Below are 15840 nucleotides of genomic sequence, written 5' to 3'. Positions count from 1 at the left end.
TTAAGCCATAAATCTTGTAACTCACAAGTGAGTTGAGCTTTGTATAAGGTCCGAGGCATCTTTCTTGTTATTGTTTTTTTACTTTTTTTATTTTTCAATCAATCACTTTTTACTCCTCTATTATATGTTTACCCTTTTCTTACATGTGATATGGTTCTTTTTTCTGCTGTCTTAACATGAAAAATTCGTCTCGCATGGGATGGTAATGCAACCGTCCATTAACCATTTTTGGCCTAGCCAAGCTTACCTGAGACAACAAAGTAAACTCTGTTTTTCCTTGTTTTTCAACTTTGAATACCCCTATTGTTCTTATCATACTCGTACACTCTCCTTAAGCTAAACCCACCGCGACCAATCACGGAAGTTCGTACTAAATGAAATAAATTAGTACGTCAATAGGTCATCGTACCGATTCGTAAGCTGCTAGCTATACTAGGGCTAGGTAGGTCCTTCTTCGACTGGCTATGTGCGGATATCCTCCACCGCTTTGAAGGGGGTCGGCAATACTGGTGGTCGAGTACGGTACTATGGGAGGCCTCTTGTGCAGCGTGGTGAGGGGGGCGTTGTTCTTCACAGGATGCGGTACAAGTATGAACCGCGGATATAAATACGCGATGGAGACCTACTCTATGCCCCTCATATCGAGATAGCGTCCTCCAGTCGTAATAAATGTGTTTGGTTGGGATAATTCGTGATATTTAGTATCATAATCGATAGCGATCCACAAGTCCGACAGCACCTGTACTAGCACTGTAGAGTTCGGCCAGGTTTGCTCCGGTCAGAGTCTCTTCTGTGCTAGGACAAGTTCCGAAAGGTCTTTAACCCCCCGTGGTGGTGACTGAGCGGACAGATAGGTTTCCGCTAACCACCCTGTCGGTACACTCCGGATAATAAAACTATATGATATTCAAAGTATCATTGCCCGTCCCCACTACTCCTGACATTTCTCTCTTGGGATATATCGGTAGACTTAGCTCTTCTCTTGTCGGGACGAACTCCTTATGGCTATATGGTTCTACAAGGTTTAGCAAATTTTAATGCCAAGCTGCACCAAGATCGTACCGAAACCCCGGCGCACCAGCTAAGGCAGAAAAAAATCCAGGGGGAGAAGCTCAGTCTTCCCGTTCTAATTCACCATGACGTCATACCAGCGAGAACTGGAACACCAGGTCCTTCCCACGCCACCCCTCCCCATCAGCAAAAGGGGAAGAAACCAATCCCCACCACCAACTCAGGCCGAAGAGTACATCACACATCATCCGGAAAAATCACTCGACCAAGCGAGAAAACACGCACGCAAGCAAGACTGCAAAGAGACTGTCTATTGATTCGAGATATGTCGGATTCCGGAGCATCCCTGAAACAGTCTTTTCTCGGAGCCTTGCAAGCCTCGCTGTCTGTCCTGCTAACCCTAGGGTATGGAGTCCTCTCGGCGAAGCTGAGGCTTGTGCATCCCCGAAGTGTGGGAGATGTATCTCGCCTCTGCGTCGACGTGTTCCTACCAGCGTTGCTGATAACGAGCATTGGACGGCAATTGACGCTGGAGGGCGTGGGGAACTACGCACCGGTTTTCAGTACGATGCCCTGCCCTTCCTTCCCTTCCTTCCCTGAATCCGGCACCCCGCAATACCTCCGTAGGTTGTTAGCTGATACTAATTGGCAAGTTTATAGTCTGGGGCATAGTGTACACATTCACCTCCATAGCTCTTGGCGCCCTCGGAAAGAAAGTTATGAATTTGCCGGACTGGATAGTTCCTGCCGTTGCCTTCAATAATACTACTTCCCTACCGCTCCTACTCATGCAATCCCTCGCCGCGACGGGGATTCTCAAGGGTATTTCAGGCGGAGGCCAGCGGGATGCCGTGGAACGCGCGAAAAGTTACTTCCTTATCAACTCTATGGTTTCAAACACACTCATGTTCGCCCTTGGACCAAAGTTGATGGACAAGAATGAGTCCGAGAGCGCCAACGGCCGCGATGCCGAAGCTCAACGCGATCAGGATAGTGATGAGAACGCTTCGTTGTTGCCGGCTCTGGTCAGGATCAGAGTACACAGCGTGCAGTCCTCAGCCCACAGGCAGTTCACCAAGCTCCCAACACGAGCCCAGAGCACGCTCTCGTTTGCCGGGGATATGGTTAACCCGCCCTTGGTCGGCGCGATTGTAGCCGCATTCATCGGGTTGGTTCCATCATTACACAAATCCTTTTTCGCAGACATGGAGGACGGTGGAGTGTGCCGTGCGTGGCTGACCAGTTCTATCTCGAATATTGGAGACCTGTTCACTGCGCTACAGATGTTTGTCGTTGGCAGTCGGTTATGTGATAGTCTTGATCCTGAGCAGGAAATTGGTGAGATTCCCAAGCGTGGGGTTGCATTTGTCTGGGGGGTTAGGTTTTTGTTTTGCCCTGCGTGAGTTTGATTCTTCCTCAATTGTTTGCCTATAAGGTGGAGGGATTAATGGGGAGTACTGGCAGCGTTGCCATACCGGCGGTGTACTGCCTCGCAAGGAATAACTTGCTCGGCGAGGACCCGGTGCTCTGGTTTAGCATGATGCTTATGCCCGTTGGACCTTCCGCTATGATGATGAGTTCACTAGTGGAAATGAATGGGAATTCGCCGAAGGATAAAATGGCAGTTGCTAGGTTTCTGACTGTAGGTTTTTTCTACCATATCTCGTCTTCTAAATACGGGGGCTAATTCCCTTAGATGTCATACGCCATCAGCCCGATTATCTGCTTCGTGGTAGTTGTCTCCCTCAAGGCTTCGGAGATGGCGGTTAGGGGGTGAGGCTACAGGTTGTAATAGGGAATAAAGAGGAGCGTGTGCGTCTTTGTTTGCTTGTTTGTTTGATTAGGGGCGGGCTGGTTGATTATTGCTTGTTTGCAGATACCGGTTAGCGTGCATTAGATGCGGAGCTGTATATCACTTATGATGCGTTGCGGCAAAAACTGATCAGGAGTACGGAATACACACTTTCACTCGGTTGAGAGGTGAGTTATGTGGCTTTAAACGTGAACTTAGGTTTTGCCGTTTTGGTGATATTGGGGAGAAAGTGAGCGCAATTGGAGGAGTGAGGGGGAATATCGGCATATGAGACTGAGTAACTGAATATGCGCTTGCGTGCTGGTACGCGTATTCCTTGCTATAAGGTTCTCTCCCAGTTGAATGAGGTACTTTCCACCACTGCCCGGCTGTTGATGTACCCCGGTTGCATCCCCATATATACTGTGCCGCATACGACAAACGAGCCAACTGATCATGGGAATTATACCAAACCTTATATAATCCGTTCTACGTTATCACCATCCATGAGATCTGATACACATTGCTGGTGGAGCCTCACGAGCAGCCTCCTACTCTACAGGTTAGGCCTCAGTTGCGGGGTGTGTTTTCAGCCGCCCCGTGATGGGACTATCGGATTTTGAGCGAGTGGAATGCCGTGCCGTATCCCGTGACATCATACCTGACCCGGTAGAGAAGGCCTGACATAATTCTCCTCGCAGGCCGACAAATATTTCATCGCAGCACCAACTAGTTGAAAGTCACATAAAATCGAGTGAACAACCCGGAACACAAACCCCGACTACTGTGTGGCCTTTGTGAAGGGGGGGGGGTGTCTGTTTCAACTCACTTCTCTAACTTCATTATGTTGTCCCGTACTCCTCCCTCTTGAACAAGCCAAGAAGGTTACTAATGGCAGTGATACAATCGTCTAACCGTCCGTGTCTGTGAAAGGTAAGTTTTCCCTACTATTTTTCGCGGACCCTACCACGCGAATATTATTAGCAGCTCTCGATCGCATGTGAAGATGACGATTTTGTTGGCAATTGTACTGGTACAAGTAAGGATTTTGTCAGGATGCACAGATCTTCCAAATGCGGTATGTTTAGACGGTATTTGGTGGCGATACCAACTGGGGTTATTGTTGGAGGCGCGTCCAATTATCAAGCTAGCTAGCTTGGGAGATCCTGTAGAGAGTTTTTCTCTAGTGCCTACGTGTTAGGTGTCCGTAATCGGCCTTAATTGTGGTGTCTCCCGGACCCCCGCGGGTTCCCCGGATTCTTTAATACCTTACTGCCTCTCCTCAAGATTTTTCTAAAGTGTTTGGGATCTTGTTCCATACTGCACAATACTTTCACAAACGGGCTCAGCGCCTTCTCATATTTCACCATCCCCTGTAGTACCACTCACGTATTACTGCCGGGATGGTGCGGAAGTAATATGATAGCAGTACCATGTTAACTCAACAAATTGAGTTATCTCTGTACAAGCAATGCTCCTTCCAATTCCTCAAGTCTTCTATGTCGTGGTCTGCGATTCGAACCGAGATTGTGTAGAGTTTTCCTCTGGAAAAATATCCGAAAGTAGACTGAGCTTTCGAATTTGTGTGGGAAGAGAATATTTACAAATCCTATGGTGTGGAATTGGTTTTCTGTGTATTGGATGGACGGGGGGTGGGGTTCGGTATTCCGGATGGGTGCCTGCTCTGTTGATGTTAGGTTCGATATAATGGGGGTGCTTAGAGTGAAGACTTTACTTTAGGATTGAACTTGCAATCTCATGCCCTGCAGGTACAGTGTTTTCGGGCCTAGGTGGCCTAAGATGGGGTGCGGTATTTCGCAAGTCATGGATCGGAGCGGACATGTTTAGTGAATTTTGAGGTAAACTGTGGATAAAAGTATGTGGTGATGAGGGTTGGAATGCCTGCTTAATTTGCTATCATAGGTGGAGTTAATAGGTCCCTTGAAAAATTAAGAATTCTTACGGAATCTGACGTATGAATATATTATGACATCGGTTATGTTGGTGAGGGAAATTTTGGGAGAGGTGAATATAGAATTTCGTCGAATGATATCTTGTGATCCCAAAGCCCTATGTAAGCCCACAGTTGATGTTATCATACAACAGTCTAAGGAATATCATATCAGATCATACAATGTCCGATATCATACAATTCCTCTAGGGCTTAACGCCTACGAACGCCTACAAATTGGCGGGAGGGTCCTCTCCGAATCCTACTCTAACCACTCGCGACCAACATCTACCACCACCACTGCCGCAACTATCATTCCCTACCTGAAAAGCATCCACAAAACACAAACAAAATGTTCGCCACAAAGATTGCCTTCCTCATCCTCGCGCTCAACCGACTTGTCCTCACCATCCCACCCCCGGAACCCAACTGGGATACCCCAGAAGCCATCGCGGCCCTGGCCATCATCAACGATCCCACCCCCAAACCCGTTGACTTCTCCTTCATGCCCGAGCTCGCGCCACACAACGTCACCGCGCAAACTTCCTACATCTGCGACACAACCGCCGGCTCCCCTCGTGTCGATGACGTCCGTCAGCTCGCGACTAACCTTAGGGACAGGTACGGTGAGGCAATGTGTCGCCAGGAGAACCGTTTCGGGAGCAGGTGCACCCAACTCCTTGCTTACGAGGAAGCTGCCGAGAGTATGTGCGGGGAGGTGATGAGATGGGTCTATTGTCGGACTGCTGCCTGGGCAGGGTTTTGGATTGCGGATCATTGCGAATGGCAAGGGTATGTCGGGGGGAGGTTGTTCTTTGACGATAGCCCGCCGTCCAGGATCGCAGTACATAAAAGGTTTTAAAGGGGTTGTGGGTGACGCATAAAGAGAGTGTGGGATGTGGGGTAGATCACTTTTACTTTAGCGGACATAAATTCTTCCTTTTTTTTTCGCCAAAACTGGATGTGCGGAGGCCAATTTTAGCCATGGTGTGGTGATCTTTGAGACGTGATACTGCTAGCGAGCATTTTTTTTAAGTGGTCGTCTTCGATCTGATTATATTATCCTGGTGCAGATGCTCTCGCTAGGTGTGGTAGATTCAGGTTAAGCTTTGAAGTGCGCACGCATGACTAAAACATCAAAGTACTGACTGGAAGACATGTGTTATCAGATCCCCGAAATATCCTATGAAACCGATCGAGATTTGGTGGAGTATGATACTTTCAGACTTGTGGATGGCGGCACTATCAATTATGATACGACGGGAGGACTTGGTCTCGATATGAGGTGGTGGAGTGGGTCTCCATAAAGTATTTGAGCCCGGCGACTTTTGTACTGTATCCCGACGGGAAGAACACCCCGCTGACCACCTCACACAAGAGGTCTCCCACGATACCATGACAACTTCCTATATCCCAAGCAATACTTTACTCATAATGGAAACACATATGCATGTGTTCCAGAAGACTACCCAGTAGACGTAGACGCACGCCTCACACCAACAATGTGACACTTTTGGATCCGACGCCAGCCGCAATGGTTGTGTTTACCTACACTTTTAGCTCTCTGGATTAAGCATGAGAAACTATTTTCTGAACGGGTTTAAAATGTAATTTTAAAAAATAAATAACATTTTTGTACGTATACTAGAGTAATGATTTTTCAACTTGTTTGGGGCAATAATAATGCCTTGCTAGTGTTCTCTGCCCTGCCTTTGGCTTCTCTAGTCACCAATAAAACTTAAAAAATTTCCATCTTTTTTTTTTCTTTTTTCATAAACGGATCGCTGGAGTCCGGAGACCCAAGAGAACTAAAATGGTGAGCATTAGCGGTCCTAAACTTGAAACATAACGTATTTCACCCAGTAATGGGTCACCCCCCAGTAATGGGTCAAACTATCATGACAGTTTCTTTTGACAAATATTTGATTTGCGTATGTAAAAATGATCAGATCTTCTTCTAATTTAATTTCCAGATTGCCTTCAGGGTATCAAACTAGCCTTCTAAATATTAAAGTATTTGCTTCATTGTATTATCTATAAATAGAGCAAGTGAGATATTATAATTTTATAACAAATTGTGATAAAGAAAAAGAATAGCTGCTGCAAAATATCCAATATTTCTCCAGGTTATAATATAGATGATAGACCCTGAGGCCTATAATTTATAAAAGGGTAGGGTAAGATCTGAGGCTGAGCAAGAGTTTTAAAGATTTGGTATCTTTTTCACTTTAGACTCTGTGAATCTTAACATACTATACTACCAACCACTTTCAACATCGAATTTCACAAAAAGGTTTCATAACACCAATGCCAAACAACAAGCCTGACCTGAAGTATCGCCTTCAGGCAGCTATCAATGCCAAAGAGAATGATACAGCTCTCTCCATACGTTTGTAACGTGTTCACAGTGTGCTAATCACGTTATCGGTAACAGATACGATAGTTGGCAGGTGGCCTGCTCTTCCAGAGAAGAGGCGAGAACTGAGAACTAAAGGAGGCTTTGAGGACGTACTGGGGAACAAAGAAGTAACCGTTCAACCAAGTAGATTGAAATACTATCTGTCGAAGTCTGCCTTTTCTATCGTAGAAACAGGCAGTCTTTAAATACACAAATCTGTTCATGTCTAGCATGAACGAAACTAATCAAAGGTATCAATCGATACACTTTGGTAAAACTCCTTAAGTATCAAAGTGATACTTAAAACAAAACATAAAGTAAAACCAAGTATCAAAGCGATACTTAAAACAAAACATAAAACAAAACCAAGTATCAAACGATACTTAAAACAAACCAAGTATCAAAGCGATACTTAAAATAAACCAAGTATCAAAGCGATACTTAAAACAAAACGTAAAACAAAACCAATAACCGAGTACCCATACCGGTTACATTCCCCAAAACAAAACAACTGTTTCAACAAACAAAACCTAATAGTCATCAAAAGCGGATTCTGAGAAACTCATGGCTTCAGCTTCCGCCAAAAACTCTTCGTCATAAGTGTCACACCATGGGCAAGAGGAAATTCTAAGGAAACATTTAGACTCAAAGAAATGTAAGTCACAGTAGTCACAAATACCAGATTCGCGCTGTACATCAACCCAAGCATGGTCGCAATCAGGACAGCAGTCTATCCAGAGGATTTCGAAGTAGTCTTCAAGTTGGATAACATCGCGGTTCAACAACAGTCCAACAATCTGTTGTCGCAGCCTCACATTGACTTCCACATAGTTTGACATCGTTATGGTATTCGGATGGTGATTGGTGACTAGATAAGGTTGTCGAGAGCCTGCTCCATAGCTTGATTTTCCTCATCGCTGCTTTCGAATTCTGACTCAAAGTATGGCGCCCAAAATCCATCTCTTGCGTCGAGTTCTGCATGCCATCGCTCAGTTTCTGGCATCGTGGGTGTCCAGCACATGGTGATGTAGTTGATCGTTGGGGGAAGGGATCCATTTGGCATATTATCTTTCCACTATCCGTTCACCATATCCATAGCGTTCTCTAGTCCTTCCAGTGGTTTCCAACTATTTTCGCTCGTTGGATATCCTTTCCATTTGACTAGGAACTGATCATTTCCATGCCAAAGGTGGTGGTCTCTGATTTCTTCAACTTCCCATTCATCTTTCTTATCAATGATGATAGGTGCAGGTTGTGAGTGGGTTCTTCCAGGGAACTTGGCGTCGTCATTTGGGTGGAATCGCTTGACAGCAGAGGTATAGAAGACCGCAGTATTGCGGCAGTACATACATCCATCCATCTGGACTGTGTAGTTTTCTGTATGCTCATCAAAAGATAAGACTTTGAAGGGTCCTCGCCACCGGGGTTGCAATTTCTTGCTGCGTCCGACATTGGTAATAAACATGTTACCATGTACCATGAGCGTATCACCTGGTGGGATGGGGACATGTTTGCGTCGTCATTTCTGAGCAGTAGTGGTGCTTCGGAATCGGGCAGCTTTAACAGCTTGGAAGGCATCATTCCGAATTGCTTGATGGCGGTTTAGATGGTCATCAGAGGCAGGGACTGAGGAGTTCTTAAATAGTGTTGTAGGTAGGAGGGGGTATTGACGGCCAAAGACTGCCTTGTATGGTGACATTCCCAAGGTATCTGAAAATCCGGCATTGATATATGCGGCCAGTTCAACTAGGGCTGGTTCCCAGTTGGTTTGTCGTTCATTGATCATGTTCCTAATTCCGGTCTTAACCTCGCGGATTTTTCGTTCTGCTTGACTATTAGTCTCATAGTGTCCAGGGGCAGCCATAATGTGGTTTATTCCGAGGGAGGTCAAGGTTTGCTTCCACAATCTAGCGGTAAAGCGGGGATCAGCGTCACTGACAATAGATAAGGGGTACCTATGGGGAGTAAACAGGTATTGTTGGAGGTTATTCTAGGTGTCTTTGGAGGAATCGGTAACTTTCATTGGTATGAGCCATGTATATCCAGAAAATCGATCCACAGCTACCAAGATGGTGTCATATCCAGCGGACTTGTTGAATGGTCCTGCGAAATCGATGGCATAGGATTCGAATATTTCACATGGTAGTTGGAGAGTCTGTACTTTTCCCTCAGGTAGTTGTGTTCGCTCCTTATTTGCCTGGCAGAGTTCACATTGTTTGACGTAATCGCAGAAATCCTTGCGCATCTCAGGCCAGTAAACATATTCTGAGGCATATTGAAGGTTGCGGTCCGCACTGTGGTGTCCTTTGTTGTGAATCTCAGATGTGACATATTCTCTAATAGTCATTCCATTAAACATATGGCCTTTTGGTATGTATAGGCAATGTTCACCATAACGGGTACTAGTATAGACCATTCTGTTGGATATGTTGTAGGGGGCGAGGTCTTCATGCCTGGAGCTATCTATGGCTTTGAAGTAAATCGGATCATGGCGATATCCTGCTATCATTTGGCTTCAGAAAGATGAGGTTAATTCTTCTGTGGTTGATCTAACATCCCGTTCATCCTCAATCAGAGATCCACTTGTTGGTTCGATAGGGGCTTCCTCCTCCTCAAAGGTTTCATAGAGTTGTCGGCGATGCTCGGGAATAGTAGGGGGCATGACCAAGACAATGGTTTCATTATTGTACACTCGTAAGGGTCCACCATATAGTGGTCGTGAATCGATTATGGGAGGAGAGGATGGCGGGGCTGACTGTGGGGGGTGTAAATAGGATATTGCATCCACGTAGGCTGCTGCTTGATCGAGTTCTTCAAAACCTTGGTATTATGTTGGAACAGGATTAAGGGTATGTGGAGGTTGGGTCGATTCATCTTCATCGATCATCTCTTCTGCTCCTTCGGCGGTGTCGAAGCTAGTGTTTTTGGAATCGTCAATAGGTATATAGTACGGTCGCTGGTATCTGTTGCCGAACTTAATCTCAGTCTGGTGAAAAGGGCAGGTTTCATGATAACAGTGGGACCAGTGGAGTCTGCTTTGTTCAAGCTCGTGTGGAGGTGTGCTGCGGAGCGTGCAATTGTCTTTCCATTCTTCATCAATGTCCTTTCCTCATTCCGTTCCGGCAGCGCTGTACATAGTGTAAGAGAAAGGATTGGAGGGAGTGGCAGAGCTGGCGGTAGCCATCGATGGTTCTTGTTCATAGGAGGTGTCGTCAGGGCTGTCCTCGCTTTGTCTTGTGTGGTCATGAACAAGAGGAGGATCTGCGAGATCTTGGTTCTCATATAGGCGGGAGAGAGCATCAGCTAAATAGTTTGTTCTTCACGGGGTATAGATGATTTTTGTATCGTATTTGCTGATTTCACCTATCTATCTTGTTCTTCTCCTTCCAGGTATTCTTTCTGTTTTAAGATTAGTGAGGGGTTGGTGGTCGGTAACAATAGTGAAGGTATTGCCCATCAGGATGTGGTTGAAAGCGGCGAGAGCATCAATCACAGCAAGGGCTTCCTTGTCTGTTGTTCCATAGTTCATCTGTGAATTAGTAAACTTCCTGCTGTGTAATGCCGCCGGTCTTGCCGTTTCATGGGAGGCCCCTTGCCCAATCCATACTCCAACTCCAACATCCGATGTATCAGTAATTAGCCATATCGGTTCTGGTTTACTATAGTCGATAGGTTGAATAACGTTGGCGTTTTTAATCAACTCCTTGATGTTGGTAAAGGCTTGGTCATGAGTGTGGGTCCAGACAAATTCTGCATTGCTGGTAAGGTCTGTGAGCTGCGCTGTCATAGTGGCATGGTGTGGTAGGAACTGGGAAATATAGTTGACTAGTCCTAGGAATCGCATGAGTTCCTTTTGATTCTGGGGTGTCGACCATTCCATTAAACAGGCTATTTTTCCAGGGGCTGCATGTATTCCTTCATCATCTATAACATGCCCTAGGATATCGAGTTTATCAGCAAACAGGATTGATTTGTTTCTGCTAGCGTAGAATTTAGCTTCCCTTAGTTTGGTACAAACCAAACCTATATGGTAGGTATGTTCTATTTTGGTGTTCGAGAAGATAAGAATATCATCAATGTAGACCCAAACAAAATGGTGGAGGTATTTGCTCAGGAGGTTTTCCATAATTCGCATAAAGGTGGCAGGCGCATTCATATCACCTTGTAACATAACTTGGCTAATGAAACTTTCGAAGGGTGTTTTGAAACTGTTGTAGCGTTCGCTTTCTGGATCTAACCTTGTTTGGAAGTAGGCATCGCTTAGGTCAATCTTACTTCAGAATCTAGCCCGTCCAACTGCATTTAGGATCTGGGTTTGGTTTGTGATAGCGGAGCTGTCCATAACCGTGTTTTCGTTCCGTCGCTTAAGGTCAACCAAGGGGCGGATTCTTTTGCCATCTGCTTTGTGTTGAACAAACATAGGAGCGGCACCTAGGGCTTCTGCCCCGTAGATGACTCCTCTTCTTTGTTGTTGGTTGATCCAATCACAAAGTGGGCTTTTGTATGCGTCAGGAATAGAGTAGGTGGGTTGGTTCTTGAGATTAGAGGGGGCTCGGAGGCGAATGTGGTGGTTCACTTCTCTCATAGGTGGTAGTTCTTCGGGTATTTGATCAGGAAAAACATCAGAGTATTCATCCAATAGTCATTGGGCAGTTGCTTCTCAGACTGCGGCTCGGTACTCTCCGCTTGTTGGCTTGCATGAGACTCTGACCTGCTGATCTGGGAAATCGATGGTTGATTCCCCACACCTGATTATAGCTTTGTGGCGGTTCAGGAATGGCATCTCTATTAGGGCATCGTATTTGGCTAAATTTCCAACCAGCATTTCCTGGGGGAGTAGGACTGCAGAACCAAGTCGAATAGTCGCACTACAGGTTTTATGGCTTGTGGATTGTGATCCCTTTACTGCTATATTGACTGGTATGGGTTGGTTAAGGTCTCGAGTTGGGAGTCCATGGACAGAGACAAAGGCATTACAGATCACATCTCTTCCGATTGCGCCAGTGTCAAATAGGACTCGAGCCTTTTTACTATAGATCAGAATAGTACCTTCCAGAGCGGTGTGTGCTTTGAATGTGGCCGGAGGTCGAACACTATTGCATTCCACATCGATATATCCGATATGGATTTCTTCATATTCGCTGGATAGGGTATTATCGCTTTCAACATTGTTGGCCGATGCCTCTTGCTTAATTGCCTTTCCTTTCCCTTTCTTCGTAGGACAGTTCTTTGCCATGTGTCCTGTTTTTCCACATTCAAAACATTCTCCTTTCTGCCGTCTTGATTCTTTGGAGTATTTTGTTTTCTTCTTGAAAACCTGTGGGGTATCGTCTTCAGAGTTGCTGGAGGCTTTGTGCCATGGCTGGCTATTCCTACTAGAGGATGTCTGTGTTTTGTAGGCCTTGGTCTCATGGAGAATGGCGTCCTTTCGTTCTGCTCTTGCAATTATTACTGCAATATCATCGCCGTCTTCCTCGAGTGGTTCTACTTCTCGCTGGAGGGTAGGGTGCATAGTGTCGTAGAATCGTCGCTTCAGGATGTATTTGGAGATACTTCCTCTCTCCATTCAGTCCTTATACATCATCAAGTCCGTAGCCACATCGGTGATTCGCTTGACATGCATTCCATTAACTTGCTGGAGCTGGTTGAATTTGTTATATAGGAGGTCATTGGTTATAGAGAATTGGAATCGTCCTTTCAGGTAATCAAGAACTGTAGTTCCTCTTAATCTTACATTCCCGCTGTATTCCTTATAGCATTGATGGTATGCGTCGGTTGCCTTTCCTTCGCAGAATGATCCAATGATAAGTCCGGTTGTAGGGTCTTCCACATCTTTTCCTTGTAAGAGTAGGAAGTGTGAGAGTTCCGTCACCCATCAGTCAAAAGCTTCAGGTTTGAGGTCTTTTCCTTCTCCTGTGAACTTCGCTGGGAGGTGGAGTTTAAACTTAGGGGGTTCAAATGCTGCGGGTACCTCCTCTTCTTCAAGCCTAGCCCGAGATTTTCCTCCTCCAGAAGGCCCTCCTCCTGTGCTAGCCATATCTGATTCGCTACTCGATTCGGGTTCAATTGGAGGTTCAAAGGAAGGCTTCTTTGCTAGAGTAGAAGGAAATTCTCCGGGAGGTTGTGTATCTTCCGTATTTACAGAATCGCCCAGCTCTTTAGCAGAGCGCCGGGATTGTTTCTTTCTTGTAAGGTCTTGCTGTGGGATTTGCTTCCCACTCCTGGTCATCAAAGACTCTATCTTGGGTTTGAGATGAAGCCGAATGTGCTGTGATTCTGCCGCTTCTCTCCGCTAGTGTTCTGAGGTGGATATCGATAGGTTGATCAGGCCTAAATCCGGGGACAGGTTCTCAACCACTTGCTGAGGTTAAAAAAATGTAACGTGTTCGCAGGGTGCTAATCACGTTATCGGTAATAGATACAACAGTTGGCAGGTGGCCTGCTCTTCCAGAGAGGAGGCGAGAGCTGAGAACCAAAGGTGGCTTCGAGGACGTACTGGGGAACAAAGAAGTAACCGTTCAACCAAGTATATTGAAATACTGTCTGTCGAAGTCTGCCTTTTCTATCGTAGAAAAAGGCGGTCTTTAAATACATAAATCTGTTCATGTCTAGCATGAACGAAACTAATCAAAGGTATCAATCGATACACTTTGGTAAAACTCCTTAAGTATCAAAGTGATACTTAAAACAAAACATAAAACAAAACCAAGTATCAAATGATACTTAAAACAAACCAACTATCAAAGCGATACTTAAAACAAAACATAAAACAAAACCAAGTATCAAAGCGATACTTAAAACAAAACGTAAAACAAAACCAATAACTGAGTACCCATACCGGTTACAATATTACTTGGCTGAATTATATGGAGTTTCTAATACCACACTTCAGAATCATCTCAAAGGTCGCACAACTCCTCAGAAAGCAGCTCATGAAACCCAGCAACTTCTTACTCACTTGGAGGAGAAGGTCATTGTCTACAGGATTGAAGATTATGATGATCGTGGTAGTCTCCTCCACTGAAGACAGGTTCTACAAATGGTGTATGAAATCTTGAAAGCTAAAGGAAGAGTTGCTGAGATTAGAAAGGAGTGGGTTGACTAGTTTGTTCAGACACTCAGGTATTCAAACCAAGGTTGGCAAGAGTATCGACAAGCAGAGGGTACTAGCTACAGATGTGTCTATTCTAAAGGGGCATCTTGAAAGAATTTATATATTGAAGAGCAGATATCATATCCTTCCAGAAAATATTTGGAATACTGATGGGAAAGGGTTTGCAATGGGATTAGGTGCTGGTGGTACCGTTCTCTGCCGCACTGGAAGATGCAATCCAACGTTAATGCAGGATGGTAAGAGAGACTGGGTTACAGCCATTAAAGGAGTTGCTGGTGATAGGAGAGTATTGGCTCCTCTTATGATTCACTCTTCTATAGCACATCTCATTGGCCACCATTCAAATATCAACCACGAGATTGACAATGATGCCTTCTTCACCTACTCCAAGGCTGGATATACCTCGTGTGAGATTGCTATTGATTGGTTTGATCAAATCTTTGAACCTCATTCACATCCAGCAAATGGAATTATGGAATACAGAATACTGGTCCTTGATGGCCACAGCTCCCATGTCAACAACATCGAATTTATTGAACATGCTCTTACAAACAATGTTCATCTCATCTGTCTTCCTGCTCATACAATGCATATCTTACAGCCCTTGGATATTGGATTGTTTTCACCATTAGGCAACTATTACAGGCAAGAGCTTGAGGACTTTCAACGCAACTATGGGCCCTTTTAGAAGATACGTAAGGGAGACTTCTATCCAATGCTTCAGAGGGCAAGAGAGAAGGCTATGACATCCACAAATGTAGTGTCTGCTTGGCATACTAGTGAAATGATCCCATTCAATCGACAACATGTACCTCAAAATCTAAACCTACAATTGAGTACCACTTCAGCTATTCCTCTTTCAGCAAGATATTCTAGTCTTCATCCCTTGACAGGGAGGAATGGTAGAGCTCAGAAAGTTGATCAGATCAGAAAAAAGGCAGTTGAGCTTGAGGATTTTGATGAGGCAAGTGTTTTACTCCACCAGGCAATTGAGCTTGCAGAAAAGGCTCAAACTCAGTCAATTCTCAAAAAAGTAACGATTAAACAACTGGAGTCCATACAGCCAAGTAAGCCCAACTACTGGCAGATCAAAGGTGGGCTTCTTCTTCATACAAAGGTGCTTGGTGAGTTGTATAAGAAGTGTGAGAGGGATGATCTCCAAAAGCAGGCCAAAGCTAAAGCAGGAAGGATTAAGAGAAGAGCCAAGGGTAAGAGAAAGGAGGTTCCACAGAAAAGAATCAAAGCTTCAATACCCAAGGTAGTCACCCCAGAGGTTTCTGAAAGTTCAAATGATGAATCTAGTGCTGAAGAAAAAGATGAAGCTGTAAGTATATTGTCTCATTATGCTTATTATTTTGAAAACTCTTGCTTACACTCAATAGTTACCCAAATTGAATTCTGCAACTTCCAGCTCTAGTGGCAGTCATCCCTACAGATCTACCAGGCGTTTAATCAATTATTCCATAAATAGGGGACTGGCAATGTCACCATTGGCTGAGACCTAGAATATTCTCATGTAATATTACTCTACTGGATTCTAAAGGCATTTCTTTTCTAAAACCTTTCATATTTTG

General features: G+C 44.9%; 1 protein-coding gene; it reads left to right on the top strand.

Annotated features, from left to right (window-relative positions):
* Positions 1–1260: 1260 nt before the first annotated feature.
* On the top strand, positions 1261–2788 carry GSTUM_00002542001 (uncharacterized protein; the record flags this gene model as incomplete). XM_002836213.2 has 4 exons in its annotated part: positions 1261–1567; positions 1665–2410; positions 2476–2653; positions 2708–2788. Exons 1-4 carry the CDS (start codon positions 1337–1339, stop codon positions 2786–2788), a joined length of 1236 nt encoding a protein of 411 aa, XP_002836259.1. The 5' UTR covers positions 1261–1336.
* Positions 2789–15840: the final 13052 nt, after the last annotated feature.

The sequence above is a fragment of the Tuber melanosporum genome (assembly GCF_000151645.1).
Source record: "Tuber melanosporum whole genome shotgun sequence assembly, scaffold_135, strain Mel28".
NCBI classification, from domain to species: domain Eukaryota; kingdom Fungi; phylum Ascomycota; class Pezizomycetes; order Pezizales; family Tuberaceae; genus Tuber; species Tuber melanosporum.
This window is presented reverse-complemented; position numbering and strand designations above follow the sequence as displayed.